Source organism: Schistocerca gregaria, chromosome 5, assembly GCF_023897955.1.
Source record: "Schistocerca gregaria isolate iqSchGreg1 chromosome 5, iqSchGreg1.2, whole genome shotgun sequence".
Classification (NCBI taxonomy): domain Eukaryota; kingdom Metazoa; phylum Arthropoda; class Insecta; order Orthoptera; family Acrididae; genus Schistocerca; species Schistocerca gregaria.
Genome location: NC_064924.1, coordinates 111,310,341 through 111,323,181, shown reverse-complemented (window position 1 = coordinate 111,323,181; position 12,841 = coordinate 111,310,341). Strand labels below are relative to the sequence as shown.

At 45.8% G+C, this 12,841-nt stretch overlaps 1 protein-coding gene across 1 annotated transcript in view; it reads left to right on the top strand.

Annotated features, from left to right (window-relative positions):
- The window catches only part of LOC126273249 (whirlin-like), a 509,290-nt gene that overhangs the window by 367,675 nt on the left and 128,774 nt on the right, over positions 1 to 12,841 (top strand). The window contains exon 4 of the mRNA XM_049976794.1: positions 4,615 to 4,897. Within this exon, the coding sequence (XP_049832751.1) occupies positions 4,615 to 4,897 (283 nt within the window). The remainder of the gene's footprint in view (positions 1 to 4,614; positions 4,898 to 12,841) is intronic.

Below are 12,841 nucleotides of genomic sequence, written 5' to 3'. Positions count from 1 at the left end.
TTTTGCAGCATTCACATATCATTAACCATAATTCATCGCTCTCGATATCCTAGCCCACTGTTTTGTGTTGTGATGCTGTCTTGGCGTCTCCTCCAGTTGTTTAGCGCCCCTATGCCGGGCATTATGCTTTTCACCGATTGCACCACGTCATTCCAAGTGATTTCCCGATGGTTCAACACCCTTCCAAATAATTCCCTTTCATTATTGGTGCATTCTAATATGAAACAGCTACATAAAAATTGGGCTGAATTCAGGGCGAACTGACACACTCACTTTTTACCGGTGCAAAAGCTTTAAGTAAGTGTCTGCTGAGAAAATAGTGAAGCAATGTCGAAGATTTACGGATATATGGTCTCATTACATTGTCATAAGCAGCAGTTACATACACATTGTCAAGAAATTTGTTCGTTTCCTCTATGGATGAAAACATTCGTAAACCAAAAACGGTCGTTACCACCACAACTTTTATACGTTTTTCAGCTAATCAACCTTCATGGGGTGTAGCCGTTAGTCCTAAATTAGTCTCTGTCTCACGCTGTCTACTGCTAGCTGGAGTCTGCACCTTCCTTTAGTTCTTTATCGCAGCAGTCGTCTGGTCTTCCTCGTGGTCTTCACCTTCTCGGAATCCACTATCGTGCTACCTTTGTTCATCTTCCCTCGTTTCTTCGGGCAGTATGTCCTGAACACTTCTCTTTTAGAGCCTTGACCCTTTTCACAACAGGCCGGAGTGGCCGAGCGGTTCTAGGCACTATAGTCTGGAACCGCGCGGCCGCTACGGTTGCAGGTTCGAATCCTGCCTCGGGCATGGATGTGTGTGATGTCCTTAGGTTAGTTAGGTTTAAGTAGTTCTTTGTTCTAGGGGACTGATGACCTCAGACGTTAAGTCCCATAGTGCTCAGAGCCATTTGAACCATTTTTACAACATCCTCAACCCCTGTTATTGCTCTTACATCCGCACGTCATTTCCGACGTCTCTTAAGGAGACTAATAGTGACGTCTCTGAGCTGTTGGTAATTTCCTTTCTAAAAATTCATTTAAAATACGAGTTTCACAGGCATATGTTAGTTCGGGAAGAACACAATGGTCGAAAAGAATCTTTTTATAATTGTTGGTATATTTGATATAAAAACGTTTGCCCTTCTACCATAAGCACTCCGACGTAGCCTGATTCAGCGGAAAATATCAGGTTTTAATTCTACTTCGATATAAATTAACTTTCGAGGTAAACATCTCAATTAACTTTTGAAGTAAACATATTTGTTAAAATTTTTGTTTATAGTTGGAAAATTTTATTTGTCTTGCAATTACCCACTAGCTGTATGTAGTACTGGTTTTTGTACAGATTTACCTTAATGCCCACTTTTTCGAAACTCTCTGATAAATACTATCGTATTGTTGGTTATTACTTTTATATCGTCTGCAAGTCTCAAGTTAGAGAGTCTTTTCCAATTATTCCAATTCCTTTTTCTCTTCAAGTAATTTTAAATGTAGCCATCTCAGGCATTGCTATAAACAGTTTCGGGGATGCAGGTTCACCCTTAGCAGTACTAGGATTCTGTGGTTTTGCTACATTACATAAATGATGTAGTAAATGACAGGATCACAGGGAGCATTGGTAGCATTGGTAGGGAGATAATTTTAAATGAGTTTGAAAGGCGGAAACTGTGTCGATGGCTTCTCCTTGTGAGTTTGGTTGTTTGTTTAGCATATAATTAGAACCGTAATCATTCAGTGTTAGTCCACTGTGTATTTTGCATCCTTACAGAATATAAATTTCAGTTCATCAGTAATGGATATTAGTTCATGGGGTAACGTTTGCGCTTTTAAGTAACCAAAGGAATTGCTTTTGATGCGAATAGTTTTCATGCACTAACATAAAAATGTACATAGTTATTGTTGTTATTTTGCACTCAATAGTCCCAAATGCTTCCACTCTGTGTACCAGAGCAAAAACTGCACGCGCGCTGGTGTCCAGAAGGGTCGTATCATGTTCAAAGGAAGGAGTTTTCTGTTCTTATTGATAAATATTTTACCTTCTTTTGGGAAACTGCGTATTCTGACGCTATATAATAAACCTGAAACTTTTAATACAAAATCCATCTGTTTCATATTACAAATCAACAATTTTCGAATAAAACTTGACCTAGTAACTGACAGTTTCAACTTTGCTATAAATACTGTTTATTTTTAAGTAGCACACTGGAGGATAACTATGCAGAAAAAAAGTGTTCCATAGGTTATGCAGCTATTTATATGTCCTCACTCAGGTTCTAGATAGTTCACTGCTTCTAGTAAGTAAGTGTATCTAGTAAGACACTGACTGCGATCGATATCAGATAACAAGGCGATCGATACCAGATAACACCCGTTAGTTATGCAACATGTCTAACGTATAAGTAATGCAGCTCTTAACTGACAAAGGCTACTAGGAGTAGTTGGGTTGGGTTGTTTGTGGGAAGAGACCAAACTGCGAGGTCATCGGTCTCGTCGGATCAGGGAAGGACGGGGAAGGAAGTCGGCCATGCCCTTTCAGAGGGACCATCCCGTCATTTGCCTGGAGCAATTTAGGGAAATCACGGAAAACCTAAATCAGGATGGCCGTACTAGGAGAAGTACCATGGTATACAGTTACTTATGATAGTCTACGGTAGCCTACAGTAGTTTTACATGCCTGACTCGACTTCCAACGGAAAATTTCCTCATGTGTTTTCCTATGATGACAGAAACCATCGAGTCATCATATACACTCCTGGAAATGGAAAAAAGAACACATTGACACCGGTGTGTCAGAGCCACCATAAATGCTCCAGACACTGCGAGAGGGCTGTACAAGCAATGATCACACGCACGGCACAGCGGACACACCAGGAACCGCGGTGTTGGTCGTCGAATGGCGCTAGCTGCGCAGCATTTGTGCTCCGCCGCCGTCAGTGTCAGCCAGTTTGCCGTGGCATACGGAGCTCCATCGCAGTCTTTAACACTGGTAGCATGCCGCGACAGCGTGGATGTGAACCGTATGTGCAGTTGACGGACTTGAGCGAGGGCGTATAGTGGGCATGCGGGAGGCCGGGTGGACGTACGGCCGAATTGCTCAACACGTGGGGCGTGAGGTCTCCACAATACATCGATGTTGTCGCCAGTGGTCGGCGGAAGGTGCACGTGTCCGTCGACCTGGGACCGGACCGCAGCGACGCACGGATACACGCCAAGACCGTAGGATCCTACGCAGTGCCGTAGGGGACCGCACCGCCACTTCCCAGCAAATTAAGGACACTGTTCCTCCTGGGGTATCGGCGAGGACCTTTCGCAACCGTCTCCATGAAGCTGGGCTACGGTCCCGCACACCGTTAGGCCGTCTTCCGCTCACGCCCCAACATCGTGCAGCCCGCCTCCAGTGGTGTCGCGACAGGCGTGAATGGAGGGACGAATGGAGACGTGTCGTCTTCAGCGATGAGAGTCGCTTCTGCCTTGGTGCCAATGATGGTCGTATGCGTGTTTGGCGCCGTGCAGGTGAGCGCCACAATCAGGACTGCATACGACCGAGGCACACAGGGCCAACACCCGGCATCATGGTGTGGGGAGCGATCTCCTACACTGGCCGTACACCTCTGGTGATCGTCGAGGGGACATTGAATAGTGCACGGTACATCCAAACCGTCATCGAACCCATCGTTCTACCATTCCTAGACCGGCAAGGGAACTTGCTGTTCCAACAGGACAATGCACGTCCGCATGTATCCCGTGCCACCCAACGTGCTCTAGAAGGTGTAAGTCAACTACCCTGGCCAGCAAGATCTCCGGATCTGTCCCCCATTGAGCATGTTTGGGACTGGATGAAGCGTCGTCTCACGCGGTCTGCACGTCCAGCACGAACGCTGGTCCAACTGAGGCGCCAGGTGGAAATGGCATGGCAAGCCGTTCCACAGGACTACATCCAGCATCTCTACGATCGTCTCCATGGGAGAATAGCAGCCTGCATTGCTGCGAAAGGTGGATATACACTGTACTAGTGCCGACATCGTGCATGCTCTGTTGCCTGTGTCTATGTGCCTGTGGTTCTGTCAGTGTGATCATGTGATGTATCTGACCCCAGGAATGTGTCAATAAAGTTTCCCCTTCCTGAGACAATGAATTCACGGTGTTCTTATTTCAATTTCCAGGAGTGTATGTTACCGAACACGTTTATGTAATTTTCTTTCCACAACTTGTTCGGTCAGTGACTATATAATTGCAGTCTTTTCAGAGTCTACAAAAGCTGCGTGTAGTGCCATTTCATATTCATTGGCTTGAATAATTACTTCATGATGTGTGTGTGTGTGTGTGTGTGTGTGTGTGTGTGTGTGTGTGTGTGTGTGTTGAATTGTGGTACAACCATAGCACTATACAGCTCTTTCTATGGGTTGCAGGTTTTCCACAGTAGCATTGATGCAGTTGGTTAGTAACATGTAATGGATAATAATTGGGTTGTTTAACGCAGGGGACATTTTCACTATAGCGCGACATTATTGTAAAAATCCATACAGTGTGCTGCAGTTTTAAGTTGTTTACATTTTATTATCCAGTGCAGGAATGTATTGTTGTGCAGTGACTGCAAAAGCCGCACTCCGCCGGCAGTTGGCAGCGCGGGGGCAGAGAGGGTGGTGGAGTTGGGAACCGCAGCGCTTATTGCTGGAGCCGAGTTGCAGGCCGTGCTGACGGTGTGGCGGTTGGCAGGCGGTCGGTGGCGCGGAAGCCGCGCTCGGCGGCGCTGCAGATGGTGGAGGAGAAGGCGCGCGTCGTGCTGTCCAAGGCGGAGTTCTCGACGCTCGCCTACTACCAGGAGGAGTACGCCGCGCGCCAGATGACCATCGAGGCCTTCGTCGCCGTCCTGCTCGAGCTGCTCAACACGCCCGAGAAGGTGAGGACTCAAGCAAGGCAGCCATCGGGCCGAAACCGAGAATTACGCCGCGGTAAAATTCGCTAATGGATGGAATTGCCCCTTCTCTGCATATTCACCCAACAATGTCACACATACTGGATGGACAAAATGAAACTGGTCCTGGTGCGCAGCATAATGTAAGCGTCACTTTTCGAATCCCCGTAATTGTGTCCCAATGCGACTCTAAGTTTGAAATTCGGCTCAAAGGTAATTAAAACCTTCCTCTGTAATGGCAAAATAGCGTTGAGCCCTGTGACGTCACGCTTGGGGTAGGCGACGCTTCAGACAAGAAGTCGTCACATGTGAAAAAAGGCCAATCTCAGAAGTTAATCTGCGGTCTAAGATTTGGTACCGATACCTCGTAGGCATTTAATTTCACCACAGTTGAGCCCACCGCCATTGTGATGTGTCTGAGGATAGGAAGGACGTCACACATCCCCCATCTTACCGAAATTTCACTCTTTCTTTTGACGCCTTTGTCATGGAGATCAGAACCTAGACACCCAACGCTCAAATTACGCGGTTTACTTACGTATGGCCAAGGGAAACATTTCAGACACATCGCCGCTCAGATCTGATACGAAAAGGCCTCAGCAGATAGCAAAAGGGGCGAAAATGAAATTGCCCTTACCCTTAGGGCGTTGATATCCACACATTTTGCGCTCGAAAGCGATAGGTCGCAGTGCAGTAACCAACACGACGATGTTCATGACAACGTTAGACAGTACTGACACTCCCCAGGCGACTGAACAGTACTCTGACTTCGTGGGGGTACAGCCTTACTGAACGTGATCTGGCCCTTTTGGAATGTAGCGCGCCCACTATTTTTGCTTTGGTATGCACTGTGGAACCGTTAGGGACCGTTCAAAAGCATTCAACGAAATCTGTACGTGACCACTAGCAGCAAAGGATGTTTATGTTTTCCCAGCCCTCCTTTCTCACGCCTTCCTGTGGCGTAATCATGAAGGGGTGTAACATCGACACATGTGTGAATAAAACGGCTAAGAAGATCAGCTCGGTAACAACCTAGGTGCCACCTGCACATCCTTGGCACCCTCTTTCAAAGTGCACCCCCACAGAGACTTCGACACCTCTTTGCATGAGTGTTCCTCTGCAACTGTAGTCCCTTCGAAGTGGCGTTGAAGTCTACAGCAAACTTCCTTGAGTGGCATCCAGGATGCTGCCTAACTGCGGTATCTTACACTGACCCTTTGCGGTTTTATTAACACATGTCCAAATTTTTGCACCCCTCCTGCCCCCATCCCCTATTGTCACGACATAGGAGGGTGCAAAAAAGGCGGGATTGAAACGTGTAAACAGCTTCTGCTGCGTCTAAGAGCCTTCACATTTGGTTGAATAGTTCTAAACAGTCCCAAGAGATTCCACCCTGTTTACCAGAGCAAACGTACACGTTCAGCACCACGATGTCCTTATAGAAGAGTTGAGTGGTGATTTAAACGCTGGTTTCGCGGTTCTGACCGCCATCCCAGAGGTGTCGAAAGAAGGGGGTGAAATGTGGCTAAGAGGAGGTGTGACGACCTGCCCATTATGTGGAACATCCACGATGTTGGCAAAAGTGAGATGACATTTTGTGCCAATGTGACTTCATTAACCCACATTACACCCCCGTATGAAATTCTGAGCTCTGTCATTTTCTACACCTTGTTGCTTGAAGCATTGCACAGCCAGAGGCTGAGGTCAAAAGGCGTCGCCCATTTTGTCCATTACAGAGAAATATTGTAGACACCTTTGAGCCAAATTTTAAACTTACGTGACTCAATCCGCGACAATAACGGGCTTTTGAAAAAGCATATATATAATTATGCTGTGCAGTGTATTTCATGCACCTTAAAATAGGTAACTGCCTTACATCACCCATACCTGCGGCAGATTACTAAGTTACGTTGCCTGTCTTAAGGTGCATGAAATGTTTGGAACCTATATTTGGCAACGATGTATCACATGGTAGACATAGACATCCTGTTTGTACAAGTAGGCATTTAGGTTGTACAGGGAACTTTCCAGCAGGAAAATCTGCTCATATCCTCATATCAAGAGAATATGAGGGGTTGGGGGGGGGGTATTAAAAGGAATGTGAAAAATATTATAAACCAAAGACTACCCTGGGACAGCTTTCCGTGCTATCTTCGTCTTGGCATTCTCCAGTAATCTCGTAAGAGGATCGAGGTAATACGCTTCTGTGACGAGCTGCTACTTACTAACATAGTCTGACAGCATCACACCGTGGCAGTCCCAAAAAACACTAGATATTAACTAGCTCTATGGTAGCTATGTGCTCGTATTTTTCGACGATGGTGAATCCACACGTTTCCACTGCTTCATTTGCTCCTTTGCTTCTGAGACATAGTGATATAGTGATACACCCAGCAAGCGTCAGTGATGGTTAGGTGCCTATAGGAGTCATCTCGGTTGGTCTGACGTTTCTCCAACGTTTCCTATGTTGCCTCAGTTCGGTCCACCTATTGAGAGTGGCTGAGCAGTCATGAAACCCAGCTCGCGGTAACCTATGTCAGGTTCAAAATGTCATGCAAAATGTTTGTAAGCTGAGCCATGATTGGTTTGCACATTTTTATACTATTGTGTTGACTGTGATACGCCGGTGTTCGAGTTCGAGGAATTCTATCACACTGGAACACCCTACTGGTGAAGTAGCACGAAACACTGCTTCATGTAAAACATCACTATCTTAGTGTGCAGTTTACGAAGGTAAATTAAACTCAGAATAGCAATGAATCTATTCAAGAACCACAAGAGGAGGAAGTATCCAGAAAAAAGACTGGTAGGCATGGGAAGATACATTACATCACAAATGAGGATGAGATTCCGAAATTAGACACTGTATTGTAAGGTATACGCAGAAGCATAGATAGACTCACATCACAATGAGGTAGTGACGAACAGTAGAATAAAGTTTAAAGGAATCTTTAGAAAGTGAGCATGTAAACAAATGAGACACTGAAGTACTGGGGAATCATGATATGATTTTAAATTCTGTGAACTGAATGTAATGCGATACCACAGCAGAAAGTTCAGTTGAAGAGGAACATCTCTAAAAAATCAGTGACACATGATAGGCAAAGATAGGTGCAAGGAAGGTAACTGGGAAGAAACCTTGGGTAACAGACGAAACACTTCAATGGATCGACGAGAGAAGGAAACACAAAAGAGCTCAGGAAAAACAGGTTTACAGCAATGTAAGTCACTTGGGAATAAAATCAATGGAAATTGCAGGAAAGCTAAGAGAGAGGTGTTCATCCTTCACTACATAGACCTCATTGTTGGGTTCTGCAAACCATTCTTCTTCCAAATTTTACAGAACTTCGGATCGTGAAGGGAAGGTCGCACAATACGGTTTACGCTCTTTCTATCTCTGCACCCTTCGTTTCTCGTAAAAGAAATACACTCAAAACCATCCTGTTGTGAGATCGGTGGTGGGGGAGGAGGACGAGGGAGGCAGGGGCGTAAAATACCCTCGAAGTGGCAGCCCCATGACAAAGCACGGATCACATTATTGATGCCTGGAGGTGAACGTCCCACGTGTGGCAAGAACTGAGAGCACGTTGCCCAGCCAGGTAGCCGTTCTGTGCCATGGCGACGCCAACGGGGAGAAAACACATTTGGAGTGTGCGGCACCAAGGCGGATGACTGACAAATCAAGCAGCTCAGAGTTTCCACTGCTGGTGGCTGCACAGCCCCGGTAGTGTCTTCTGACGGAAAGGATTATTAGAATGCAGAGAGGTATGACTCCACAGTGTTTCCTTCCCTGGCTGTGCTGTGAGAGGAACTTATGGCTACGAGACAAGAAGACACATACTCGTGCTTTTCACAAAGCTTACTTTGCTCTAGGACCAACAGGGATTCCTTTTCAGCAAAAAAGTCACGGCTCTTCGTTCAACAGCTTGAGGACACGTTCTGGTGGAGTAAAAGCGATTTCGAAAATGAAAAATGGTTCAGTTCTGATTAAAATGCGTCGCGTTCTTAGTTACAGGCGCTGCTTGCCTTTGATAAGCCTTTGATATTCCTGTAACTGTCACCCCCCCCCCCCCCCTTGACAGTAACAGTATGCTAGAGGATATCACCTTCCCGAAAACATCAAAATCCTCCAAGGAGAAGAAGTACAAAAAGAAGACCTCCAAGACAAAGGAGGTTCTGGTAGTGCCCACGCCATTGTAACCCACATACTCGAACTCTGTACCTGAGGTAGAGTTTCTGATGACCCCCGTGGCACTGGATCCTCCATACATCCTGGCTCAGAACTGATGTTACAGACTGATGTTATGTTACAAGCCAGTTCGGAGCAACAGAGTGTGAGTTTTGTGCGTCGTGTACAGCAGTTACCAAAGAGCTATTCGGTTAAAACTGGGGCCTTCACCTCACCCTTTGAAAGTGGATCATTGCCTGAAAATGTCAATTTGATGCTGTTCTGATGCGATGTGCCACCCTGTGTTCCCTATTCCACGCAATGCTTCAAATGTATGTGATTCAATCGGTATCATCGCGTTGCCTCACTATCTGTAGGGATTGTGGGCGCCATTTGCACACAAATGCTACTTTTGCCCCTCCCCTATCTGAGTCAACTTTGGGAAGCATCGGTCCCTGTGATCGCCTGACTGCACTGTGTCTTTCAAAGAGTGTAAGTAGGCTGTTTCGGTTTTTATATTGTTAACGCCACGTAGCGATCTGTATGAAAATCACTGGCTGTGCCGTGTGCAGTCTGAGGCTGGTCTGCATTGTTGCAATAGTCGCTGTTGTAGCGCTGGGCAGCTGGCTGTTAACAGCGCGTAGCGTTGCGCAGTTGGAGGTGAGCCGCCGGCAGTGGTGGATGTGGGGAGAGAGATGCCGGAGTTTTGAGAGCGGATGATCTGGACAGAGACAGTAAATTCGTAAGACTGTATGTCATGAACTGATATATATATATATATTATGACTTTTGAACACTGTTAAGGTAATTACATTGTTTGTTCTCTATCAAAATCTTTCATTTGCTAACTATGCCTATCAGTAGTTAGTGCCTTCAGTAGTTTGAATCTTTTATTTAGCTGGCAGTATTGGCGCTAGCTGTATTGCAGTAGTTCGAGTAGCGATGATTTTTGTGAGGTAAGAATTCATGAAAGGTATAGGTTATTGTTAGTCAGGGCCACTCTTTTGTAGGGATTACTGAAAGTCAGATTGCGTTGCGCCAAAAATATTGCGTGTCACTTTAGTGAGTGTCTGATTACGTTCAGTTTTGCTCAGCTGTTTGAAAATGAAATAACATAAGATGTTTATCAGCACAGTAATTCATTAATTTTTCTAAGGGGCCGTTTCAAGAGAAAAGAAAATCCAAGAATACTTGACCATCTCACATATCAGAAGATCAAGAACAAATACAATTTTTTTTGCATTTTGTGCATATGCCGATGTTTTCTATGGCGACAACGACGTCATCTTCCCTAGCAACAGTACCTTCACCCTCAGAGCTTTCTACATTAGGCCCGCAGTGCTCCTCAGCTCTGCCTGCTCATCTGGTTGTTGGGATCCCTCCTACTGTTTCCTCCACACCTAGTTTGGGAGTATTGACTCCCCAATCACTGGAGACATCAATCCTCAACACCTAGCTGAAAAAGCAACACACTCCTCTAGCACCTCTCGCCAAGCAGAAGTCCCTTAGGATCCTCTCCCCCCAGGATTGTGCTGATTTGCATAAGGATACTGGCCAGCAGCTGAGGAAGCCACAGGTTTCTGGTCATATGGGTTCACATTCTCCGTGTATCAAACTGGGGCAAATAAGCCCTCACAAACATCGAAATCATCCAAGGAGAAGTAGTACAAAATGAAGACCTTCAAGACAAAGGAGGTTCTGGTAGTCCCCACGCCATTGTAACCCACATATTCGAATCCTGTACCTGAGGTAGAGTTTTTGGTGACCCCCGTGGCACTGGATCCTCCATAAAACCTGCCTCAGTACTGATGAGTATTGATGCTGTATCCTTGCAACCAGTGGCAGCAGGCGACCTTAGGGCATTGCCTGCCTTCTTGGTCCCTTCATGCTCCCACAGGATACTGACAGAACGTTCCTCCAGTGGAATTGCAGCGGTTTTTTCGCTACCTGATTGAGTTACGATGTCTGTTACGCATTTTCGCTGCTTTCTACGTTGCACTCCAGGAAATTTGGTTCCCAATGCTGCGAAATCATACCCTCCATTTTAAGAATCGAGCTGATAATAATTCCAGATGGAATTTGTATCTACATTCTGGACTCTGTCTCCTGCAAACACATCCCACTCAATTCAACATTTGAGGCTGCAGGTTTTTGTGTTTATTTTTGCCATTGTTATGTCTTACCTGATGGTGGATTGTTTCGGAATGGACTATCTGCACTGACTTCTCAGTCCCCCCCCCCCGCCCTTCCTCATTTTGGGTGACTACAATGCCTACTACCCTTTGTGAGGTGGACATTATAAAGCTCTAGGAACTCTCCTCGCAAAGCCTGATCTTTGCTTCTTGAATACCAGAGTTCCCACACACTTCAGTGCAGTGTATAGATTTTATTCGGCAATCGATCTTTCCAGTTGCAGCCCTGCAATTCCCCCCTCCATCCATTGGAGAGTGTGGTGTCATGTGTGACTGTGATCATTTTCCGATTGTCCGATGTGGATTAGTGTCGTGTTCTGTCGGACATGTTCAACAGAACAACACACCTTTCTATACAAATGTACTCTATAGGTTTACGACTTTCAAGTAACGAAGTGAAGGCAGACAGCCAAAAGAAAGTTGTTACAAACACCGAAAAGTACTTTTTCAAGTCAAGAAAATGTTCTTCCATATAACAATTTCGCACATAAACAATTTAAAATATTTGTCATAAGTGAGGATTGAACGCTGGACACTTGGTATGACAACCATATGCTGTACCAACTCACTGCCGTCCGCGGTGGTCTAGCAGTTCAGGCGCTCAGTCCGGAACCGCGCGACTGCTACGGTCGCAGGTTCGAATCCTGCCTCGGGCATGGATGTGTGTGATGTCCTTAGGTTAGTTAGGTTTAAGTAGCTCTAAGTTCTAGGGAACTGATGACCTCAGGTGTTAAGTCCCATAGTACTCAGAGCCATTTGAACCATTCGACCAACTCACTCACGAAAAGCTACGAAAACAATGACACAGACAATTCCGGTGTTAAAATTACCGTTTACATGTTCTGCTAAACGACAGCACATAGTACGAACTGAATGGTGTTTAGGTCGATGCTCTATAAACAAACAGTGTTTGGTACCGATCTGAATGTCTGACATCTGGAGGTTTGGATGTCAGCATCACCTTCAGCACTAAAGATGCTGGATCCAAGACACCATCATGTGGTCAAATTTGCAACATGTGTCTTGGTACCAGCGCTGTGAACAACTTCCTCTCTGAGGCTGGTGTGTCTCCACTACAAACCAGGCATCAACAACTGCTACGCTGTGTGATATGCATTTGCTTCTCCCCTGAGCATCAAAACTACCGTGTTTTTTCCCTGATAGGGAGATCCACCTCCTATAGCAACGGCCTCAGACTATAGTGACGATAGGAGTTCGCAAACAGCGTCTCTGCTCTGAACTCCAACTTCCTCCACTGAAGTCTGTTGTCAGGAATCAATCGTGTGTGCCACTGTTGTGTGTACCCCATTCTCAGTTCTGTCTCGACCTATCATTTGGCCCAAAAGGCTCTGTCCACCCTATGTTTTTTGCTGTCTGTTCCTGGACATACTTGATGCATCACCAGGTTTGGAAGTGACCTACGCTGATGGCTCTACTTTCGACAGACGAACTGTTTTTGCCTACACACATACAAGGTTCAGTGAACTACGCTTCCTGCTACACAGATGCAGTGTCTTCACTGCCAAATTAGTGGCCTTCGGTCGAGCACTCAATCATGTTCGTCCCTGC